Source organism: Aphis gossypii, chromosome 3 (assembly GCF_020184175.1).
Source record: "Aphis gossypii isolate Hap1 chromosome 3, ASM2018417v2, whole genome shotgun sequence".
In the NCBI taxonomy this organism is placed as follows: domain Eukaryota; kingdom Metazoa; phylum Arthropoda; class Insecta; order Hemiptera; family Aphididae; genus Aphis; species Aphis gossypii.
In genome coordinates, this window is record NC_065532.1 from 32291446 (window position 1) to 32318522 (window position 27077).

General features: G+C 28.3%; 1 protein-coding gene across 1 annotated transcript; it reads right to left on the bottom strand.

The window, feature by feature from the left end:
* LOC114129248 (nucleoside diphosphate-linked moiety X motif 6) lies at window positions 1-26995 on the bottom strand. The gene is made up of 6 exons (XM_027993921.2): window positions 26462-26995; window positions 26181-26293; window positions 5520-5614; window positions 3512-3716; window positions 2245-2444; window positions 1-688 (listed from the first exon to the last, which is right to left on the bottom strand). The coding sequence occupies exons 1-6, from the start codon at window positions 26503-26505 to the stop codon at window positions 500-502; spliced, it is 846 nt and encodes a 281-aa protein (XP_027849722.2). The 5' UTR covers window positions 26506-26995; the 3' UTR covers window positions 1-499.
* Window positions 26996-27077: the final 82 nt, after the last annotated feature.

The window sequence follows — 27077 nt, forward strand, 5'->3', positions numbered from 1 at the left end:
ATTACGTAGAACATTTTTTGCTCTCACTATTATTCAGTATATTTAACTCGTATATTGCAATTTTCAGCACAATATAATAGGTACGCATTACAATTGTTGTAAAAAAATATAAATCCCGCCGCGCACCGTTTTTTGATACACAAAAAAAAAAATTTTATTTACACGAGAACATACATATTATAACGACACACAGATTACAAACAGCTTGACAGCGTGTATACCTATGCATCATCTACAGATATTATACTACAATATGGTTATAATATTATTTATTTATGTGTACTATAATTATTATTTTTGGCCGTTTGTCTGCTAGGATCATGCAGCACGTTGTAGCTAAATCGAAACTACAATACAAATAATCAAAAATAATAACAATATAAATAATATGTACTATTATAATTTTATAATCCTACACCAATAATAATAATACAGGTGTGTAAATGTATACACATATTAATAACGTATTGAAAACAAAATTGTTTCAGCTAATGTGCGTTTAAACATCTGTACCAGAATTTTTCGGCACAATGTACGACGGGGCGTAATTGATAAGTTCTTTATTGGTAAATTGATGAATTGTTTTATTCGCTTTCATCGTGATGCCATTTTTTAAATTTTCGAAAAACGTTTTGACGAAAAAACGGCTGTGTTCACCAACATCTGGACTCGTTATAAAGTCTTCGCACTAAAGAAAAAGGACAAAAAACAAATAAAATAAGAAAACAATAATAATACAGAGTCACGGAGATACCTACTGTTTAGAAAACATGACGAGAATATGTAATTTATATTATTGGATTTTTAGGTGTGACTCTTGTACGATGAATTTATTAAGTCAGTGAAGTACATAATATATAATATATATATAATCGTATAGTCTGTATTGTACGATTTCTCCTTGATCTCAATAAGAAATTAATTTAATTGTTTGACAGTGATTTTAATATAATAGTACACGAATTATACAAAATTACAATGATCATCATTTATATTCGCTTAATATCACCAAATGTTAATTCGTTACAAATATCTATAATAACCTTTTAAATATAAATCATTGTACAAATATTATCAAAATGTACAACATTTTGTCTTTCAAAAGGGCATATATTTGCAACAAACAATAATTATCTTATGACTGAAAACGATCCACCCGTATTATGCAAATTATACTAAATAGATACGAATAACATCTTAATTAATTGCAAAAATATAAGAGGATATAAAAATCAAACACTACTACGGTTGTAAAAAGAACTAAGTACAATCAAAACTATTATTTTATATAAAATATAATCATTATTGCCTTTAGAAACAAAACAAAACAAAAAATTATAAAACTTATTTAAGTTCAGCATATACTGTAAAAAATAGAATACATCCAAGTAAATAAGACTTATATAGAAATTCTAGATGGTGATGTTATTTAGATAAAAGGTATTTTCCATAAATAATAAAAAATTTAATTTTATAGTTGTTTGAATAAAGAACGTTTTAATATATTTTTTAATGAATATTATTTCAATAAATATAGTTTTATGCAACTGTATGCTAGTACCGAGTACATCAATAATAGTATTCCGAGTGATCTTCGTTGAAATAATATAATATGTAATTATAATTTATACAATTTATAAATATAGATAGAATTATTGATAGATATACGAATATTTGTTTTTCATTTAAATAATATTAAGCCAATATGAAAACTTAAAATTTATCTAAATCGAAATGTCAATTTGGGCTTATACTTTATAGAGAATTAAAAGAATTTCGATTAGATACCGCTATTTTTAATTTAAAATAATTGCGTTTGTATAAAAATAATTTAATAATATTTGTTTGTTTTTTTTTTTTAGTTTTGCAGTAAAAGTTTTTACATTCATTAAAATTGTATACTGGAATATTCGTCGAGTACCTATCTTACTACCTACCCTTAAAACTTCGTACATCTCTTGAAATATCGACTTTTGGAATAATACTTTTTTTTAGTATTCAACATAAAGGGATTATCCCCGTCGAAGCAATCTAAAGTTAGAGATAACGAGCCAATGGAAAGTGTTAATTTGATAGATTAACATCTGCGAGATTATAGGTGATTCAATTGTCGGAAGGGACCAGGAGGGTTATTAAAAAGTGTCATAAATCTCCTGCAAGGGAGTCACGGGCTTAATGACGTCATTTTTTTTATTTGATTTTTTTATAAGCATTCCCTTCGAAGGTAAAACAATTCTAAATTACCTTCATCCATTTAGCCTCTGATATCTCTTTATCAATCACAATGTCGAAAGTTAATGGTCGCAAGTTTGAGACGAAATACATATCAGCACAATCGAAACTCCCACTTAAAACGTGCCTGAACGCCACTAAAGATACGAATTCGGCTCTGATGCCCGTTTCTTCAAATACTTCTCTAACAGCAGCTTCGCCGATATTTTCTCCTTAAAAAAAAATTTAAAAATAATAATATGTAAGATGTACGTTTATGAAACAGAAAATGGATATTTCCACATGAGTTCGATTAGTTATTTATGTGTCTTACATACAAATACGTATATTATATTAAATTACCTATAAACAAAATGTGTTTCTAATAATTATATTATATAACATACTTATACACGACATGGTAACAAATAAACGGACAATAATTATTGTTATCCGCTGTAATATTATCGAACATTCAACATGTACGTTTGCGTGTTATTTTATCCTTATAACATAGGTAGTGTACGAAAATAGAAATGCAAATTATTAATATTATTATGTACTGCGAATTATAACATGCGTGTAAATATGACAGGTCACCATAGTATAATATATTTTAACAAAAAAATAAAATATCGGGTTTCCGGTTTTGTAAAATAATAACATGAACACTGTACATTGATCATTAGTGGCAATATCACAGAATTCTGTATAGGAATATTATAAAATAAAAATGATAGGTAACGGATTATACTGATTATATCAAATATTTTTTCATCACAATATCAGAGCTATTATACAGCCCTTTTGGAACACGAATAAAATACCAAGGACAGGAAAAATCATAAAAACAAATTTATTACTTTAGCCATGTATTATCATATATCTAAGGATATTTAGAAAAACCGTTCCTATATTAAAAAAAAAAAAAATAAGAAAAACCGTGGTTTGACGACAAACGTATTCAGTGGATTATATTTTAATTGTGTGTAATAACATAAGCTAAACAAATTTAAATTTATTGAAATAGCTTCAAACTCAAAATTAACGACTATTATTTTAATTACTTACTAAATATATTGGTACGAAATATTTTTTTACCGAAAAATCAGTTTTATTTCACTTTTATACTTTCACCGACTAATTTTTAATTCTTTTTTTATTCGTATAATTACCATTTGTGTGTTTTTTAATTACACTAAGGATTACCTCATAAATATGTAAACGCGTAGGTATATATTATGTGAATACGAACCAACCGTCGGGATAATAAAACCTTATTAAAGTACAAAATGCTTACCAGGATTTACATAACCTCCGGGCAATTTCCAAAATGGAATGCTATGCTCTTTGACGACTAACAAATGATCGTCGCGTATCACTAGACCTCCCGCACCCGTGTACGTATGAGGGGAGTCAACCGTAGATGTGCTTTCACCCCTTAAACGTTTGTACATCCACAGTTCGTTACCGTCCGGTGATGTTCTGTGAAACAGGAAATTGTTCTAGAACCAAACACAATATATTTTATTATGTACACGTGTGGTTGAAAATCCTAAAAGCCAAACGAAACGTTAATATGTTATGTAGGACTTAGAAATGTGTCAAAACACAAAGCCCAGCAAGTTTCAGAAGTATTACCTTTTCAATATAAAATGACATGTTGTAAAGAATTTCAGTTATATTGTTATTATTATTTTTCTTTTTCATAAACATTCAGTGACGAGATATTTACGACGGAAAAACATATAATACAATATTGTCATTCACAACAAGTTTTTGATGATAAATTAATCTTGTAACATTTCTCGAGTTTGGTTAGAATTTGATATTCGTATTTGATCAGTTTTAAAGTTAAGACAAAAAAAAATCTTAAAACAAAAAAGTTTAATTTGATTTTTGAATTTAAATAAAAAATCATGATAAATAATTAAATTAGGTACAGGTAAATATTATATTTGATGTAATATGTACAGTGTACACTAAATAATGTAATAATTTAATTCAAATTTACAATATTTTAATTTTGATTTTTGAAGGATATTATTTTCATTTTAGCAATAAGTAAATGAATGTTACATTAAAAATATTATATTTGAACGAAAAAGAAACATAGTAGGTAGATTTTATCTCATAAAATTGTATAACAAAGTTATTAACTATTGCATAAAGTACTTATACAACTAATATTGCGATATTCAAAAATATAATATTCATAAATTAAATTTACTTAGGTAAAAAAATATTATTTAATTATTTCAAAAAACCTTAATCTAATAACTATTTATAAGTAATCAAGGAAGAGAATAGTTTATTTCTTTCACGGAGCCAAAAGTTATAAAAGTAATTTTATCCTCAACTTTAAGTTTATCAGGAAAGTAAATTTTAATTCTACCCATACAGTATTCTCAAAAGTTGTGAGGCATTGTCTTTAACTAAAGTTTTTCATGGCTGAACGATTATAAATGATTAAAAGGGTCTTAGTAGATAACATACTACTGTTTTATTTACCATATTAAATTCTGAATATAATTATAAAAATAATTATAATTGGAACTTGGAAGTAACGATTTTTTAAATATTTGCAGCAAACAATTTAAAAACTTAATTTAATCTTACTATAATGAGCTGGTATTAAAAAAAAAATGACTAATAAATCGTACTTGAAGGATTTATTATTTAGTTATATGTACTATACTGCTAGTGCCTATGCCTAATTTAAATACAATAAATAACCTAAATTAATATTTAGGTAATATATTGAATTTAATAATTCATGTTTAATTTTGATATACTCGTAAATAATAAAATATTAATCCACATTTATTACGATTAGACATTTGCATGTTTATATAGGTATAAAGGTATTATTGTAAAGTTGTATTGAAAGACTAGAAAGCAAGAGTAGAATTATAATTAATTAATATAATATAAATAGCTAATTATTATGATATTAAACTATAGTTTGTTTAATCTTATTATTACTATTTTTAAATATTATATTATTATGGGTAATATATATTGATGATTTTATTTTTAATATAGGTTGTTTAAAGTTCAAACAAGGGTAACCTAGCTATACATATTTTATAATAATCTTATTCATACAGTTTGAAGTACTCAAGAGTCAAGATTATTGAGCGGGCGAGTGGGAATTTAAGTGATTATGATTTTTGTAAATAGTAAAATAAGGTTATACTTGGTCGTTTTATTTAACGATTATAATTTATATTCGACCCAGCTTTTTAACCAATGGGTTTCGACCTCTCATTAAACACTTTAGGATTGTATTATTAAGAACTTCTTACTTTGGCCAATTCTGAAATCCAATGCGCATGCTGTCGAGCTATCCGGAACCACACCAAGTGCACCTGTTCACCCGCCGACCATTTAATTAGAGATCCTGCGGAAAATAATGGTTTTTTGAAAACGTGTTAAACACAAGTTCCGAAGAACGTGATCGGGCCCCATATGGCGGCAACGACCCTTATGAGAGGAGGGTGAGTGGCTTAGTGTAAAAAAAAATAACAACAACAATACTGAAGGGGGTGAAGTTCAATTTCAGGGGCTGCGTCATGTTGTGGCGTGGAGAGTAGATAGAGGAAAGGGGAAAAGTGAGAGAGAGTGGTAGTTGGAGAGAGCGAAATGGAGGGAGGATTAATGTAGAGTACAGAATCCCCAGGGTATATATGAGCACACGCTCACGTGGCCCAGGGAATAAATCACAGATTAACTTGAAGGTTCGCATTCAAATTTATGTCGATGGATTGTAGCGGTGTAAGGGAAATATGGCAAAAAAAAATGAATAAAAAAATTTTACACAAGTACTGCATATATGCATGTATAAATGTATATTATATTCTGTTGTAAATCTGTTTTGAGCAAAAAGTTTTTTTCAGTACACAGGGAGGGGGGAAAGCTCGATACCGATTATGTACAAGTTAGTGAAGTTTTAGTTAGTTGTTAAAAATATGTTAGTATAATAGTATGAATATCATAAACAGTATTATTGTCAGTTTTTTTTTTTAAACAATGATAGCCTTCCTTAACGGCAATGTTTATTTTTTAAACTTGACTTAATAGCTCAGAATACTGGCAACTCGTCAAAAACAAGTCTTAATCGCTGTTTCACGTTTCACTTGCGAAGGATTTGTACGTAATTAACAGACTTATTATCAAACGGCTTCATAAAAAATAAACATATGGCATACAGAAGCTAACAAATTGCCGATTTTAGTACATTTATTGAGGTAAAGAAAAATTACAAAGCGTTAAAAAATAATAACAAATGTTTCCGGTTGTACTATGTTTACGAATAATGTCTCATTTTTTGTTGTCGTTATTTTTAATCAACATGTCTGTTTAATTATTTCAAAATTGTTTTATCGATTTTTATTTTAATTTGTTAACCATTACTGCAGATCAATGTGTTTTTGGCACATTGTTTGATGTTAAATTGCGGTGTATACTATAACCGAATTAAAATATTTTGTTGTTGACAACAGTATATAGGTAAGTTATCAAACTATAACACATAATACATAAACGAGTTATACGTAGCAGTTATCGGTTGATCTATATACCAAAACATTTGATTTGATTTGTGTCACGTCAGTACGTCATTATATTAGTGGTCACAGATATTATTAGGTGTGAAAAACAGTGTAATCGAAAAATAGGATAATAATGGTTATTCTATATTCGTGTGTCGATGATAATGAAAAAACAGTGGTGATGTTATGAAATTTGCTAAAAATAAATAATCCATACTACGAATACATGTAGGTAATATACTAATATTTATTTTGAAATTCAAAAATGAAAAGAATTTAATCATGAATAGAGTTTGTAAATAATTGGATTATAATATTATAACAGTGCCTACCTTTAGTAGTTGCAATACCAAAATCAATATTTAACGAGTTAAATAAAACAATATTTACGAACGTCTGCTATTTTACAAGTTTATTGTATTCGGTATTTAGTGTAGGATTTCATTAGTTTTAGTAGTTTTGCTTAATATATATATACTCATATACATTAAGTTTCGGTTTCTCTAACCATTGGCTATATATTATTCTGTATATATATTATGGCTGTATATATTAATATTTTATTTAAAAAAATATCGTATTACAATAGTAATTAGATATACTATATTAAAATAATAAAAGTTACAACGAGGAAGTTAAAAAAAAAAATGACTGGTCATTTAAAAGTTTGATGTATAAAAAAAAGAAATAATAGTGACGTTTTTATAACTGACCGTAATTAAATGTAGCTATTGAATTAAAAATACTGTTTGTTTCCACTTTCCAGTTGAACTTAAAAAAGAGGGTGGCATTTCGGAACATTAATTTCACTGTTGGGCACTTGTCTTGCTTATCTCGCTTCAGTCGCGTGGAAATTGCATTTAGGATAGGTCACTTGGTTGGTATGTTGTCTTTTTAAATCCGAAAACGATTAATCATCGAATTCTAAAAACAATTCTAGACGGAGCTTTTTGTGTTCTATTGGTTACAACCATGAATTGTGTGGTTTTTATTTTATCGCAAAGTAATGAGAAATTTAAAATTTCGACACACTACCCTGAGTACAATCTTCGTTCAATTTCCGGTTGGTTGAATATAGGTTTTACCGTACAGTTTTAAATTTAGTCTACTATCTACTGCACAAAAAAAAAATAATAATAAACATATCAAAGATAAGCCATGAGCTTTCTTAGTATGCTCAGTATTTAAATATAAATACGCAACTGCCTTAGACATATATCTTTTATATATATATTAACGTTTTTTTTTTTTTATTTACTATGTTAAACGTATGATAAATGTTTTATGTTAGAATAGCTTTTGAAACCAAGTATAGGTCAAAGAACTATGTAGAAAATAATGTAAGGTATATTTTTTTTTATAAACGCCTACTGGTCGACTGCTGACGTGTTTTTGACATTCAATATTACTTTTGATTTTCATCGCATTTAACACATATTGCACAACATTTTTTTTACTCGAATTTTCGAAATGTAAAACTATTATAACACGTGACCACGTGGGGTGTACACGGTCTACATAATATGGGATGTATATACATTTTTTCTATCAAAACATTTTGTTTCTAAATTTCTCTCAAACGTCAAAACCATAACCTAAAATAACAGTGTCCTAAAAATGTCTAGTCGTTTTGAAATATATGGCCCAAGACATTTATGTCAGAAATTATTAAACTTTATATTGTTTTCAAAAAAAAAATTACTTAGGTATAAGTATTAATATTAAATGACCGGTTGAATAATATGTTTCACTAGGCATGAATAATCCGAAATAATTTTAATAATAATATAAAATTAAAAGTATATACTATAGTCTATACTATATAGTTTATAAAAAATTATTCAGTATCATTAGGTAATCTTACTTAAAAATATACAATAGGTTTAAGAGATATTTACGTTTGAAACGTTTAAAAATACTTTGGATACCTAAATTAAAAACGTACATATACAATATATATATATAAAGGTTTTAGTTTTAAATGCAGGAATAAAATAAAAGCTAATTGAATCATAAACAATTGTTATACTTGTAGACTATAAGCTCTTGAAACGTTTCTCAATCCTAATTAATTCATCAGAAGTCAAAACCTTCAATTACTGTAGCCGCGCCGTTGGCACTTTTCATTACTCTACTCTGATTATTATTCAGTTCACTTATTGTGGGTCTCGGTGGTAAATGGTAATACACTAGTGTGAAAATTGTGTACGAGCTGTGTGCATGAGTGTGAATTAAAAATGTTCTGGTTGTGGTTACCGCATGGAACGCGAGTTTCGACTAAAACACGAATTTTCAGGGTCTGTAAGTATGCCAATACCGGAATGGACCACGCAATATTGTACACGCTATTTCTATACATTCAGATTACATGAAAAATAAAATATTTTAATGAAACGAGAGACGGAAATTTACATAATTTTATCAAAATATCCGACAGGTTATTCAGTATAATGTATACTATTCGGAGTGAGCGGGTATTGAGCGCGGAGAGATTACTCATCCGGACGTAGCCACTTTAGGGCGGGAATGCATTTGAGAGGGTTGCGACGTTTAATCAAATTTGCAGCGAATAGCGATATCTTCTCATTTTTGCAACACTAAAAATTATTGAATATAGTTTTACATTTCAGAACTTAATATAATATTATTATATACGTGGTAGCTAACATACAAGTATTATATCATTTTTATACGGCACACCCGTGACATAAATTTGATACACCGTGTATTAATGTTTGTTATAATAATCACGTTATTTTCGTTAAAATATGTTTATATCATTTTCTCGATTAAAAAATGGTAATCCTTTGTGATTTTAGCAATCAAGCTAATAATATGAATTCTAATTATGAAATGAACAAAACAAAATAATCATGATTGAACGTTTTTAAACAATCGACTATTGTCATATACTTATAATAATAATGACATTAAGTTTTGAATTGCGACAAAAGACAGACCGATGTAAAGTATTGAAAATCGATTCTTAAGCAATAGTTTATTTGAAAAATAAATAAAAGACTTTTAAGCTTTAAAAATAACCTTAGGAAAAGTAGTTTTCTATTGTCAACCAAACTACAATAAATAGTTCAAGGAAATTGTTTTAGTTTGTTCTCATTTCGGAGATAAAATTACGATTTAAAAATGGGATTTCAATACTCGAAAACGGGAAAAAATCCTACCGTTTGACTTTTCATAGGAAAAAAAGTACAGATATATAATTTCGTATATATTATACACCCAGTTTGAACAAATAGAAAACTGCCGAGAAAAGTCATAATACCCTGTAGAAGGGGAAAAGCCACTACGAAGTACGAAGCATCTTTAAAATGTATATAACTCATATTATATTTGTAATCGCATTACTATACTATAAATTTATAATATTAAATACATATGCGATGCGTTTATTCCATATACGTATAACTGTATAAGATTTCGAACGAGATTGGCATAGTAATAATGCCACTCGTATAAAATAATACAGGTATATGTAAAATATTATTAGAGCAGAAGAGGCTTTTCTCGTCAGATTGTCGTGTATATAATATAACTACTGCAGTATTATTCTACGGCTGTGTGTATTAAATATTTGTAGTTACGCGAAAACCGTGGCAACGTTGATGACGGCGTTTTTGTGGATCGGATACGGTTTAAACGCGACGCTGCCGCTGGCGACTTATTCGTGAAACGTCTCATCTTAAAGCTCGCCCGGTGATGGGTATGGTGGGGTCGGGTTAGCCGTGGGCGTCAGCAGAGGTGCGCATAATCTTGGCTGCGGTTAATAGATTGACAGTGTTTATTGTCACACTAATATGTGTAATGTACGTGTACCTACAGAGTGATCTACATATTATACCACCATGACTGCGCTAATTTGCCTAATAAATTGTTTTATTTTTATATGCGGTTTGAAGTACCTATTTGTAATAGTAAAAACAATTTATATTTTTAACATAATCTGTAGGATTTTTAAATTTATTTCCTGACAACCTATATATTATTATATTTTAAATTTTATAATCGAAAGTAGAATTCTTTTTTAAAATCATTTCGATGCATGAATATTGAATATCGAATACTGAAAACGATTTATTTTATTGATAAGCATTTAAAGTTTAGACGAGCAGCGAGTAAAATAATAAACCGGATGTACGCAATCGTTACGTAAGATTAGATAAAAGTTGTGATCCACGATCCACTGCCAACTTTAAATTTTTATTCGTTATCGATAAAAATAATATTATATTCGATATTTATACATGAATATTTTTTAGAAAAATATTCTGTTTCTGAAAATCATAGTTAAATTAAAAATATCTATCAGTTGTTATCAAAAAATTATTGAAAGGTCTAAAACGGTATCTATTATTTTATTTTTTACTTATATAATTGACATATACGGCTTATTATCATGAAAATGATATATAAAATTAAAAATTGTATACTCGAAAAATATAGCGTTACAAATACATTGGATTATATATGAAAAAAAAACGCATTCAAAAACATACAATTTCACAGAAAAATGGTGTGATGCGATTTAAAGGGATGACACCGTATCGTTTGAGTCTGCCGTCAGTGTATAATAATATAATATGCGTATACGTGTCGGTATACCTGCGTATAGTGTGTATACATGTGTGTGTGTGTGTGTGTGTGTGTGTGTGTGTGTGTGAACACGGGGATCGCCATGGTGGAGGGGGTGCAGCTTTTAACCCACCTATGTCTGTTCTAGTTAATAATTTAAGCATCCGCTCGGTGGCGTCGGTCACAGGACGCTTTAAAATAAACGTTATTGCGGCAGCGGCTCTAAAGAGAGCATATTATTATTATTACTATTATTATGGTTGTATATTATTATACGTATAATAATAATACACACGAGCAAAACCCGCACCGCATTAAATTTTCAACGACACTTTTCAGTGCGATCGACGGCGCATAATAATTATTAAATATAATAATAATATATAATAGTATCGTAAAACGAATAATATTATGTTACGGCTGCAGTTACTCGTAGTTACGACCAACGTCACGTCAACGCTGCTGAAAAGCGTGCGTGCGAGTGTACGCGGTGCAGCTAGCAGCACCGTGGTCGCACCTACCTCATCCTCCGTACAATATTATGCTCGCGCGGTCCAAAGTCAGATCGATAGGGCGTCTCTGGGGAGCCTTCCTATAGTGTAAGAGAAAAAAAAACACTCCTGAATTATATTTATGAAGTCTGGGAATAACCCGATTACGCGCGCCCGGAGCACTTTCGAGCGGTCCAAATTACTTTTTCCCATCAAACCAATCAACAGCCGTCCGTGAATCGTAATTTTTCGGCTATTAAACAATACGCGCAAAGACAACGACGACGGCAGAAAAAAAAATGGTAATTGGTTCAAGTTTTCAGCGCCGAAATCACCGCTGTGTTGTATACCTACTTTTTTATTTTGACCACCACGCCACTACGGTGGTTCAAAAATGAAAATAATATTATAGTCGGCCAAAAATCGTTTTTACGTATTTTTAAAATTTCAATTTTAGATTGTAAAAATATTTGTAAATTATTTTTGGGAAATTGCCCAAGCGTAAACGAGTATAATAAAACTTTATTCGTCGGTATTATATTATCCCTGTATGTACGCATATACCACAAAGTGTGCGTATGATTATAATTATACTTGGTATTTTTACAGTAAAATCATTTAGTTTATCAATTCGATGCCAAATTAGAAAAAAAGCATAGGAAACGCATGCCATAAACTATAAGAGTATAAAAAAATATAATGAAATCAATCCATTATCTGGTTTTAATAATTTTATAGTTAGGTTATTGCAATATTTTAATACTAATGTTAACAATTTACGTTAAAAGTTAGTAACTTATAAAGTATAAACTCAGAAATTTAAGTAAAAAAAAAAAATAATAATAATAATTTATAAAGAGAATCAGTTTCTCAGTCAATAATATAATACACGAAATATATCCTTTAATTAAATCTATATAATATGTTATATACAAAATAAAAACCTTTTAGCATTTAGTGTTTAGGTAAATATAATTGCCATGACAACTGCAAAAAAATGCTACTAAAAATTATGTACAAATTATAGTTATTTATAGTCTTTTTTTTCTGAGAAATAAACCTATATATGGCTTTTATTTGTCAATAATCAATTAAATAATAGTGTTTGTATTTTAAAAGTTGTATAATATACAATCACTAAATGAGTTCCATTTGGTAAGACAATGATATTAAGAGAGTAATTTAATGCATTATGTATGATTTGTAATTTTTATGAAAAATACGGTATATTTAATACAGAGTTGTAAAAAAAATAAAAACGAAAGTTTAGTCCAAATTATAGGTCTTTTGAATAAAGTATGTTATGATAAAATTATTTTTCTGAAACACTGCTTATAGATTAAAAAGAATCTCGATACAAGATACAATTGTAGCCTGTATACGTAGGTAACTAAGATATGTGTATCATGGATTACTGATCATCCCTGTATTAGAAAAATATGAATTTTACTATAACACTTATATCTAGGTAGGTACTTGTGTTTATCTATTTGTATTTTCGTATACACTTACTATATAGGAACAAAAATACACAATTTATACTTTTCTAATATAAGTATAATCAGTATTTAGTAATTATTATAATGTTATAATAGCGTAACAAATTTTTAATTTGAGTTTATAAGGAAAATATTAATTTCTATAAGCATATAAATAAATTATTTTAAATTATATTTATAAAAAACTATAATCTCGGCCAACTATTTTCATTATTGTGTCGTTTAACTAGGTACTCTCGAACACAGAAATTATTATCGTGTGTTCATAGTTCATATAATATTTTGTATATTGTAGGTACCAGTGCAGTGGACGTAGAGTGGTTCTTACGAAGGGTGACGATGAATTTTACGTACGGCACTACACTCACTGCACAAACCACACACACGCTGCCTTCGAAATAACCCTACACCTTCTCGATATTATTATTATTATTATACTATTTTCAACATAGTTTCGGAAATATATAGGGGCGAGAGACATTAAACTTGGCCGGTGCGATAGTGTCGTGTACTCTGCAATATTATATACCGTAAGTTATGCAATTTAAACACCCCAATTTCTAAAGTTGGAAATTATTATAATAATAAGGAAACACTACCTATATGAAGGTTTTCGTATATTGCTGCATGTTTACAGTATATGTACTGAGTGATTAATTTAAATAGCTAAACTGTTATATTTTCCACGTCAATTTGTGTGTTGGCGAAAAAAAATGTTCTCTTTAACATAAAATATCTGAAGTAATGTAGTAGAAGTTTATGATACGAAATTTTTACACAAAAAAAAAAAAATAGAAACATTTTCATCACAGGTGAATTTTATTTTATGATAACTACATTTTAAATTTCGATAATCTGCAGAAGTAGAATACTGTTTTATGAATTAATTTAATCCTTATAGAGGTTTAGACGAACAACGTGTAAAATGACAAAGGCCAGCATACTCCGTAAAAGTTATGGTTCACTATTCCTCCACACATCTCAAGTCTCAACTTAAAATTGTACACTATGTAATAGCATTTAGCATTCGCGTTGCAAGTTAAATGGATCACTCTGTATATAATACTAATACCTATATTATATATAATATTGTATTGTACGTGAGTCATGATATAGCCAATATAGGTATTAGGTTATATATGTCGTTCAGCGGGAGCCACTGGCGCGTAAATAATACCGTTGTCTAATGCCTTGATGAACCAGCTATATATTATACTAATTTCTAAGTGCGTACATATTATTTACAATACAGGGTACCTACTACCTACGCGCGTTGTTCAAAGTCATTCAACAATCGAGGGCTGTCGTTCGACACGGGTTACGTTACGTCATCATCATACGCGTCCCATAATAGAAGAGACAGACGGAAAATAAATATAAATAGAATGTATAACTGCAGCTGTATAAGATGATTGTAATTTGTTATTGTCTTGTAAAATGGAATATTGAAATGAAAGTACCTACAATACCTATAATATTATTATACGTTATTATTATTATTATTATACAACCCTCGCACCAGTGCGATTTAGTTTTCAGACTTTGCTGTGTTAATGCAATATAACTTTGCGAAATGTCCCGTATCTTTATTATTCGAAATTAACAACTGTCGAGAAGATTTAACGCATACGTCCGAGTTGCGACGACAATTTATTAGTATACCTACTCACGAATGGGAAAACGTCTGAAATCTACTTTCCACGCTGATAAGATTAAAGCTTCGTAGTTGGCATATTTTTAATTGTATCATTCATTTCAACTTGCAAATAGTATCGATTTATATTTAGGTTTGTTCAAGAATTTTTCACTTGCAATGGTAACATGAGAAACGTACATTACTATACTACGTGAGTAAGTGTATTATTCAATTTTCTTTTTCGAGCTGCAAATATGGGTAGGTACATTGTACAATGTACATACAATAAAAGTATACACACTCTAACGAGTTCTCAGTTCTTAAATCTTATATTTACATACACTTCAATTTTTAGACGACCATTATTATATAATCAGAACGAGTATGCGATTGACAAAAAAATACACATGATCACTTTAAAACGGTATTTGTTTTTCACTATTTTATTTCAAATAGATTGTTGTATAACTATATAATTGGAATACATATATGCACACTACAGAGTACCAGTTGATTGCAAACCATTGTTAATATATTTAAAAAAAAGATACAAATATTAAAGATGAATATATTTCATTTTTATATTAGGTATATAGAATTTTCAAATCATATATAAAATCATTATTTTGAATGCATTGTGATTACAATAAAGATAATTCGGTACATAATAAATTGTATTGCATGTATTAAAACATTTTAAAAGATACATATAATATTATGTGACAATACACAGTTAGTATTATTTCGCGACAGGGTACATGAACAGCGAACACAACGTGTCAACGTCACAACAACATATATTAACATAATATGATAGGTATGTATAAAAAATAAATTTTTTCAAATTGTGATTGCGCATAAATAACATTTAAAACAATATTCAAAGTTAACAATGTCCGGAAACTGCACTTTTAATTGTTCGTTGTTTAGTTTTTTAAAAAAATGTGTAACTGTTGTGTGCATAGAAAAACCGAGACAGAGAACTTTGATTATAGAGATTACATCACCGTTGAACATAACCTAGGGGAGTGATCGAAGACGAAACGGATAGATGTGTTAACAAGGGCTACAGTGTATAATAGTGAATAGGGTGCCTCGCACAAAACACAAAACAGAACGCAATGGTGAGAATAAGAGGGTCGGTCCCTCAAATAAATGGGAAGTAGCGAAAGCATATAATTACTTTTTTTTATGAAGTACTATAACTCAACGCAAGTATTATATATACCTACTACAATTTTAAAACTACATATGTAATTTATTTCTGCCTACTGTCTTTGCAGTATAATTGGGATATAATAATTAAAGTGAGTTCAGACACGGTTTGGTTTATATATACATACAAAAATGTGTAGGTATTATTTGTGTTAGATTGATGCAATATACGTATCGGGATTCACACCAAAATAGAAATACCGCACAAATATTTACATTTTAAGCTAAAATTAACATTGTTGCTTAAAAACAAAAACGGACTTTTTTATTTACTTTAAGGAAGGTAAATATAACAGCAGTTAAAAAGTGATAAATTATTAAATGTTTCATTAAAAATGATTTGTAAAATTGTATAAAAATATATAAAACCTAAAAGCAAAACCAATGTATTATACAAAAATTGTATTCAAAGCTATTATTTATTAATTACTAGAACCTATGCTATTAAAATAAGAACTCACCCCTATTATAAATAAATAAAGTATGAAATGCATATGCATATATACTAGTAAACATAAATTATTTTTTTTATAAATTTATGATTAATTGTAAGTCAAAATATACGTTTTTATATCTCATTAAGTTAGTTTTTAATTCTTGTGATGCATACTCCACTTATGAAAAATATTAATAAGTATGTAATAATTTAAGATTTTAATGAAGTATTTGGTAAGCTTTCTCTGACAGAAAGAAAACATTATTGTTATGCTATAATTTTAATAGCGTATAGGAATTATAGTAATAATAATGAGTATAAACCGTATATTATATTTCAAACATTACAATATTGTTATAATGTATTTGAATATGAAATATTTGAAATTTATTTTATTCATTGGTAATGTACTATAATATTTAGTATTTAAAACGAAAACAGTTAATGTTAATAGTGCTCAATATAAACTGGATGAAAAAATAATAATAAAATAAAGTTATACAGGAATAATTCATAGAGCCTATACCAAATGCATATTTGAACGGTTTTATTGTATAGGTATGTATGTGTACGTTTAAGTGCATCATATTTCATATTTGTTAAGTGCTGAAAGTCTAATTATTTTCAGTATACAGAGTACATTAAAGTGCTGCACGTTATGCATGTAACGTATTATATGTCCCTATATGTATATTTATATTATGATGTTAAGTACTTTCGTTATAGTTATCCGTTTTAACTATATCATGTTAGTTATGAATAACTAATACGACATTACTCAGATAAAAATAAATCGTTCAAATTGCATTAAGTTGAAATACAATAAATGCCTAATTATTTTAGTTAAGATAAATTTGTTCCGAGTATATTAATTAACTGAACCGTTTGTATTTTATTTTAAAATATGTCTGTAAAAAATAAGAATGATTTAGAAAATTAAATATTAAATAATATTACATATTTATATATCTTTAAAAGTTTAATATTTTTTAAATAATTTATTATTATAAGGAAGAAAATAATATTTTGTGGGACTATTTTAACATTTTAATAAAATTCTATTTTTATATAACACATAAACTATTGATATTTTTCAAAAATTAGTTTTTATGTTTATTTATTAATAAGTGAAAACCCAAAGCTTGCTTTTTAGGATTATATTATTATTTTATCAAAATTAATTTTATAAGAAATGAGTTACAAATTTTTCGTCATTTTTACAAACACTTGGTAAATTAATTAAAAAAATAACTCGTTAAAGGTAACCAAATTACCAAATAAATAAATTAATTTACTATCAAAAAATAAGGACAGATAAAACTTGAGCACTTATTCTACCTCAAATAGTGGTTGCGTTTTTCATACACGAAAGAAAACTAAGACCAATTTATAAATCAATACATATCTTGATTTTGTATAATGTCTGAATCTGAATTCTTCAAGATTAATAAAAACTTTAAATAAATACACTATCGACATTCCATAAATATTCTCCACCCATGACCATGAGAAATTCCATTTTCATATATGATGGATCGTTTACGTATAAAATAATGGTGACGTTTAATGTATTTTGGTTGAATTTAAAATACACGAGACTTACATATCATATAGGACATTTGCATAAAGATGCAAACAGAGATTTATAAATGTTCAAAGGAAATGGAAAATGGCAATGCTTTAAGGGAAATGAATGGGAATGGTCAATCTCGCGCAAAAACGGATTATTTCCATATAATTTATTCAAGTTAATTAAAACACCATTAAATATTATTTGTTTTTAACTTAAAAAAATATATACGTTAGTTACTGGTTAGACATGCTCTATGAACTGAGTTGCTGTAATCTTGTAAGCAGTAGAAAATAAAAATAAAAGTTTACTTCATTGAACGACTGTTTTTAAATTAAACATTTTAAATATTATACCCAGTTTCAGCATTGTATACGAGTTTAGAAAGAAAATGTGAGAAATCTGATTTAATATAAATTTGTTTCGTGATTTCTGGGTTCTAAATTAAATATATCATTGGAGCATATTTTGATTTTTTTTTTATGTGTTGGTAATTAGTATTATAAAGATTGTTGTTTTTATTACATATTTTTAATTTATTTTAAAAATCAAATTTTTGAATAATATATGTTGATTAAACTAATATTTTTATTCTTGACTCAATTTAATCATTTTGAAAATTAAAAAAAAAATAATAAGTAGGTACTTATAAAGATTTAAATTTAAATTTTTACACTTCTAAAATTATTTTACTAGGTATAAGGTTAAAATATGTTTAATTTTATTTTAAAGTTGTATTATTGCTCATAATAATTTATTTATAATGCAAATGGTATTATAAACTGTATATTTTTAATTGTACATTTTAAATATTTCACCACATTTTAACTGATTATAAGTAAAATAAATATTTTACTTTTGACCCTTCAAAATATCAACTACATTCAATTGGCAATCAGAAATCACTTTTAAAGTAAAAAATCAAAGTATTTTTACTTCTCCGAGAGGCAATAAAGAAAAAAAACAATTCATTGTAAAATCAATGCATTTATTGTTTCGCTCAGAATTTAAAATTACTATGAATATTATGTACATATATATTAGACATTACAAGTAATAATGTTAGTTTATAATTTAATTTAGAAAATGTTAATGCAAAATGCATTATATTATATAAAAACGAACTTGGGTATTAATATTTATGGTCCTCAGAAGAATATAATAAATTATTAGTTATTACTAATTATTTACTTACGAATTACGATAATAAATTATATGTAATGTTATCTCATTTCAACTCAGCGAAACAATACTTAGTTAACATTTATAAATTTAATTTACTGCCATAATATCATGGTAATAAGATTATATACTATAATAATATAATTTATAAAAAATTAATTATACATTGCTTTAATTTATTAATACATTTTTATAATTATCTCAATACCTTTATATTTAACGGTATATTTTTGTACAAAATCGTTTTTGTAAGATATAAAACTAATTATTGGAAAAAATTTAAATGGTGGTATTTAAAACTGTAAACATTTTAATAGTTGTTGTTGTTGTTGTTATTATACGTTTTTAAATTTAATTTTAAAAAGAGGAAAGTAGGTAACTGGTAACCACTCTGTTGTACAGTAGATGCCAATTGTAGGTATCTAATTATTGATTGAATTATTTTAATAGTATATATTTATAACAATTTATCATAGTAAATTATGAATATTCAATTTTGAGACAATACCAATTTACAGTAAAACAGTGTGAATGGGTTCTTACTTCTCAGTATTTATAGCTTATATACTCAATAGCATATACAATTATACTTAAATGTTTTAAAAAAATAAATGCCATCGTGTATATATATTAATAAACATAATTGTTTCGAATAATTTTACGTGAAAAGAAGCAATTAGGTCCGAATTTAAATCTTAGACAGTTATATAAATTATATTTATGGGATTACGCTCAACTCTTTTTTATTAATTCCGGTAATAATAACTTATGAGTTTCTAGGAACCTTAAAATTAATTTGACCGAGTAAAATTTTATTATTGATATTTATTCAGAAAAAATATAAATTTTTTTAAGAAAATATTTATTAAATATATGTATTTTATAAAATATACATACGAACTAAAATAAGCAAGATAAGTATACGTGAGGTTAAGAAGAAAAAAACATTATTATGGTTGCGTGAATTTAAGAGCCAAACCTTTGACATTTAGTTTGAGGTTAGAAAAAAAAATTCAAATATTTCAAATTTTTATAATTAACTCAAATACGATTCTGAAAATTATACTATGTATATTATTGTATATAAACTGTTAATATAAATATTTGATAACAATTTGAAGTATTTATTGGTTATTTGCTTTTAAATTACAACAACACAACAACATAAGAAAATCGATTTTGTCAAAATCTGCTTTGTATTTTTTGTTTTTCCCAATTATTAAGAATAGTACTGTGATTTTTACTTTTCAGTAAAGCCTACTAAATTCACTTTCCAATCATAAAATATATTGAAGTTGAAAATTGCAGCATTTTTTCACTATAAAAAGTGTCTTCAGATAAAAAACAACACAAACATCATTGTAAAATCAATACATTTATCGCTCCGCCTAGAATCTAAAATGTCTACATTCTACATCTATATTATATAAAATACAACAATCGACAAATCTAACCAAACATACGACTATACGAGGTATTCAATTATTTATTAGATATTTTTCTATCAGATTTAATTCAATTGGGTTTAGGAGTAAAAATATTTGTGCGGTTGGAGAACTAATTTCTGTTTTCTGAAAGCTTTTCATTCCAGTAGGTTTATCTAAAGAAGTATAGACGAGTCTTCAGATTGACGTTTAAACATATTGCCTGTAAGCTTTGGAAAGTTTACCAAATAGTTAGAGTACTTAAGACTAAACCCTCGATAGAATCTAACGGAAGAAAATGTTAAGGTTCTAAAAAGATTTAGAACCTTCTTATTGAATATAAGTAAAGCTTTTTTCAAATAAATTCAATGATACTTTTCAATTACAGTTTTAACAGAACGTATTTTGTCTTTGTAAGTATATTGATATTTTAAAAACAAGTAGAATGATTAATATAGTAAATACTATAGTATCGAGTGTTATACTAATTACTCTGACTTATAATATTTTAAAATGTATTTCAAATTTGTTGAAGATTTTATAAAATTTAGATGAATTAAAAAAAATATTCCAATTGCTTAATGTCAAGATTGCAGAACACTTAACTTTGAATACAAATTAAATTTATGTTCATTTATAATTTCATATTTTTAATTTAATTAAAATAGCTTTTAATGTATGTCTATAAATACATAAAATCAAGATTGAACGCAATAAAATTAAAATTACTTTAATGTAATTTTTTTTCTACTTTTATATATAAAATTCAAGTTAGAAGTGATATTGGGTGGATATTGTCGATATAAATGATTCGAAACAACTGATAAACGTCGAAGTTTTCAAGAAAAAAATTGTCTATGTTCTCATATGATGATAGAAACATTGATCAAAAAAATTGTAATGCAATTTAAAAAACACTTGCAGTAAAATAAGTAAAGAAAGTGATAGAATAGGTTTGAACGTGAGGAAAATAGCACGTTGAAATAATTTTTATATTAACGAAATACAATATTGAGCAAAGCTGTAGGTATAGGTACATATATTAAATAAATACATTATATATATTATATATTTTTCTGTATAAACTTTTTCAATACTTGAATCAGAAGAAGGTTTATTGATTTAAATTATTAAATATACATAAATATTTGTCTAATTCTTCATTAATAATTATTTATTTAAAAAAATGTATTATTCACATATAACAAATTAAGTAACCAACATTATTGATTATACATTTGTATTTATGTATAATATTCTTATCGGCTATAAACCGTTTAAACTTCCGGTAATATTTATATTCTCGCAGTCTCGCAGTTTTAATCTTATATTTCTTTAATAATACATAAAATGCAAATACTAGTATACCTACGCGTTAAAAAATCAGTAAAATTATTAAACTGGAAAACTCAAATAACTGTGAAACATATTTAAAATATATTTCCAAGTATTACTTGATATTTATTTTACCTATTTGTATAAATATGGGTTGATAAGTTCTATTGCAGATGGACCGAAACACAGTTTTCTAGTATTATTGGTGGAACAACTATATATTATGCTATATTATATTATATTATTACTATATTTTATGTAACTAATTAATACTGGAAATCACGGCTACTTCATAACTGTAAATTCTAGATCTCTATTAAATATTATAAAATATACTAAAATTTTAATATATTTATATGTATTATACATATATACAACAGCTATACTCTGTAGATAACAACCGGTTAAGAAAATATTTTTGATTCTTAAAATAAACTTGTATAATTTATTATAAAAATATTAACCCTTAAAAAAAGGTTATTCTAAGAGTTTTAAAAGCATATAGTTACATACAGGTTAAATCTACTATGAACGGTAGTAGATGCAGTATAAACAGCAATAATGTTTATGTTGATGTTTAAAAGCAGTTTAAATGTTTAATTAGTGCGAGATTATCAGAACCTTGAATATTAAATAAAATTGATGTGATAAATATGAAAAAATAGTTTATATTATATTATACAGACATACAGTATTAGAGAAAAATATTTTATAATTACAGAAATAAAGTAATAATATTCATATTGAACATTTTTACATTTTATAAACGCACAATTATTTATGATTAATGTCTTAGGATACTGTTCAATGTTATAATAATAATGTAATAATGTCAATTGTCAATATGAAAAAATAATTATATAGTTCATAGTACACTCGAATTACCATAAAATAAAATATTTTTTCAAGTATTTTAATTGTAATAAACTAATAACAATTTAAATATAACTACTTTAACATTTTATACAAACATATTATTATGACAAACAAATCTGTATTTGATTTGACTAAAAAGAATCTGACAAATAATAATTTTTCGAATGCCTGAGCATTCCTTTAATAAATTCAAATATTAGATAAATAATAAGAACAAATAATAATAATATAAAATAAATGTAGATGTGTATTGTATATATTATATAATATAGGTATAGGAATATATAGGTACACTCTTTTAAATGTTATTTTTTTTAATCTGCGGCCCACTTATAATTTTGATAAATTAACTTAATGAAAAATATGAGTATTGATAATACATCTCTATACCATACGTACAATTACACATAGACGTATTTTACTCTTTTGTATAATATAATATAATCTATTTATTTTACTTACATAGTTAAATGTTATAATTAGTCATGAAATGGCACATCGTGTTAATGAGTTATTTATTATATTAGACGATTTAAATATGTTATATGTATATAAATAATTAAATAGCACATTAAATTATTACCCATTATATTTCATTTCTTAAAGTACGTTTATTTAAAATGTTATTACTTATCATTAATCGGTCAAACATAGCAGTAGAGCCAGCGAAATAACCGAATATTTTACAATTCGAGGCTATATCATGTACTCGTATATATGCGAATTATAATCCATATAACAAACTTATATGAATCATAATTATGTAGTTATCTTAATCATTAAATATTCGATTATTATAATAGAAATACACGTAATCAACATTAGTATTTTGCAATCAGTGATCAGCTGCTATTATACTTATACCTACATATTATTGAATATGTATAGTATTAGATATCTGTAACTTGTATTTGATTCAGAGTGAATATTTGGGAGGGGCCATCTTATTTAAAACTTCAAACAAATATTTCTTTATATTTTTAATCGCAAAAAAATATCATGCCAAACAATATCAACACTTTTTTCATATATTCTATATAATTTTAAATAAACAATTTAAATAATATTCCATGGTCAATTATTGTAGAACTATAAAGTTTCTTCGAAAAAAATGGGGAAATGTGCTTATACGACTTTAAAAGAGGCATGACCCCTTCTAAATAAGTAATTTGCCCCATCACAAAATATTAAATAGGTATAGTTTTATTAATTTTTTTCAACATAATATTATCTATATATTCTAGTATTTATACAAATATAAATCTATAATCTATATAATACATTTATACATTAGAGTATTAGACATTATATAGTTTTAATAGATAATTAATGTAATTATAAAATATTGTATATGTATGGTGTATATATCATATACATATACAGTATATTATGTAACATGGTAATATAAGTGATAATAAAAAGGTAATTTATTTAAGCTTCAACACTATATTATGACAAGTAACAACTTGAACTATAGCCTGCACTAAAACATACATATTATTTCCTATATATAGTACGATTAGTTTAAACATTATTTCTTGACAGTGTAAAATCGTAGGTATACATGAAAAACAAATAGGAATATAGGATACATTTAGATAAATATGTATATTAAATAATATTCATCAGACATATTATATACAAATAGTTGGTATTGATACCTAATCTAATAACATTTTTTCACCACTGTGTGTAAAAAGAGAAAACTAGTTTTTAGTCCATAGCGATTTCGATATTATTAAACTGAATTCCTCTAGAGAAAAAAATCATTACGGTTTGCTTAATAACCATTTCAGGTATAACGCGCAAGAATAATATTAACCATTTGCATACCTTATAATAACTTATAATAATATACACTACAACATACTGGCAGCTGCTATATATGTATATAGTATATACAATATACATTCATACAGATAATACCATGATATTGCGGAATGCCATTTTAACGGACACGTGTTGGTAAAAAATTATCAAGGGTCATCAGGATTAATAATTTCCGGACGTTTATGTTACCGATTCATAATGTTTTGACGTCGTTACGAATCCAAGAGGAAAAAAAATCAAACGGGAATGAAAAAATACACGAATTACGAGTGACTTTTGAACCATATGGTGCGCGGGAGGATAGCTATATAATAGTACGCGTCAAAGACGGTCTTCGTCGAAATAAACACACACATACACACACACGCGCGCGCGCGCAGCATCTCGACCGCACCGGGAAGCGCAGTTACAATAATATACACACAGCATATACTGGGTGTTTCACCGTATTTGTCTTCGACTCCAAAGTTCAAAACGTAAACATTTGATTAATGGAAATTCGGAAAATTGACATTTAAAACGCATGTATACATAAGTTAAAAGTTTATAAAGGGGTTAACTCATATTTTTGTTAAAACGCAAAAACAAAATATTTAAACATTTTTTTGTTCGTGTGTCAAACAAATAATCATATACAAACGTTTTATAGCAGTAAATCTACTATAGTACCTACTAATAACTCATAGGTAGTGATTTTCAAAAACATAAAACCAAAAAACGCATTGCCGCATTGGACGCTTACAAAAAGGGAGTAACACGGTGAAACACCCTGTATTATGCACAATAGTACAATACTATGAATTATTATTATTTTCTATTTTATGTGTGTGTGTGCTAGCAGAGAGCCTGGCGAGAGATGACGAGCGCGCGGGCGCCGCCACTAATGCCGTTTCTCGAGTACGCGCACGCGGTGCCACCAACCGAACCGGTTCGCCGTCGCCGGCGAGACGGCGACCGTGCTCCGAACCCGACGACGACCGTGCGCGTCGCGCGACCGTTTTGACTTTGACATACACGTCACGTTGCGTTCGGACGTTCGATCGCGTCGGTTTCCCAGCAAGTAAACGGCCGTCGTCGCCCGCGAACGTTGGTGACGCGCGCGTCGACGTTCGGGAAACGGTCGGCAGCACCGCTGGTAGCCGCGGTAACGTGGTGTCTGATGCAGTTTGCGTACCGCCAAACGGTTTGAACCGGACGTACAATCACGGTATTATATTATTATATCGAATAGACATAGAGGGCCGCTGCGGCCGCGACCGCGTTTGGGAACCAATGGTCCGAACACGACGCGACGTCCTTGAAACAATACAAGAAAAACATGCAAAAAATTACTCGCAAGCTTGGGACCGAATTCCGTCGATTTCTCTTGTTCCGTGGCGGCTATGGTGGATTTGACGACGACGCCTCTGTGTCTGTCCACCTGACCGGCAAACGTGGACATTTTTCTGCGAAAACAAATCGAGCCGTGAAATAGAATCGAACGACAACCCAAAACATGATAATATTATGATATGATGATGATGTATAAATAATCGTAATTTTCCTTCCTCCTCCACCCCTTAAAAACCCGTACACCACCCGCCCATAGGGCCTTAAGTATTTCGCGTAGGTACCTGACGGTGGCGTACAACGACAGCGGCGGTTGTCTGGAAACCATGTAAAGCAGCGCGGTGTGCGCGAGTCTGTGCACGTTTTAACCTGTTGCCCGCGTGCAAAAAGGGACGTCCGCGGCGGCGGCGGCGGTGGCGGAGATCAGGAAAAGACCGAACGACGACGAACAGACGAGCGAGAGGGACAAACGACGTCGAGAGAGAGACGGCGAGCGCGAGAGAGGAGCCGAGACACACACCGGTAGAGAAAAAAGACGGGCGGTGCGACGGAGACAGAGCGCGCGTATAATATACAGTGTAGATGCGTAAAAAAAAAAATAAGGAAAGAATGTGGTGCCGGGTACGTCGAACGAACGTGGGTGGGGGGGTCTGGAGAGACGGCGGTCGTGGACGTGGTGGGGGGAGCGGCGGCGGCGGCGGCGGTTGCCGGTTGCAACAGCGCCGCCGACTGGTCGATAAAGCTGAGAAATTTTGTGGGCGCTGACAGTGCGGGCCCGCCGGAGCACAGTCGACTGGTATACCATATCCGTGTGTTTGTGTACGCTCTCGTTTGCGCGCGCGTGTGTGTGTGTGTGTTTGTGCGCGCGGCGTTCGTGTGCGTGTGTGTGCGACCGTGTTT

Coding starts and splice junctions, on each gene's coding strand:
- LOC114129248 (XM_027993921.2), bottom strand. CDS start 26,505: ATGGTTTCCAGACAACCGCCGCTGTCGTTGTACGCCACCGTCAG. Junction 5,615..26,180: donor ATTCGGTCCCAAGCTTGCGA/GTAATTTTTTGC, acceptor TATTTTCCGCAG/GATCTCTAATTAAATGGTCG. Junction 2,445..3,511: donor CGGAGGTTATGTAAATCCTG/GTAAGCATTTTG, acceptor TTTTTTTTTAAG/GAGAAAATATCGGCGAAGCT.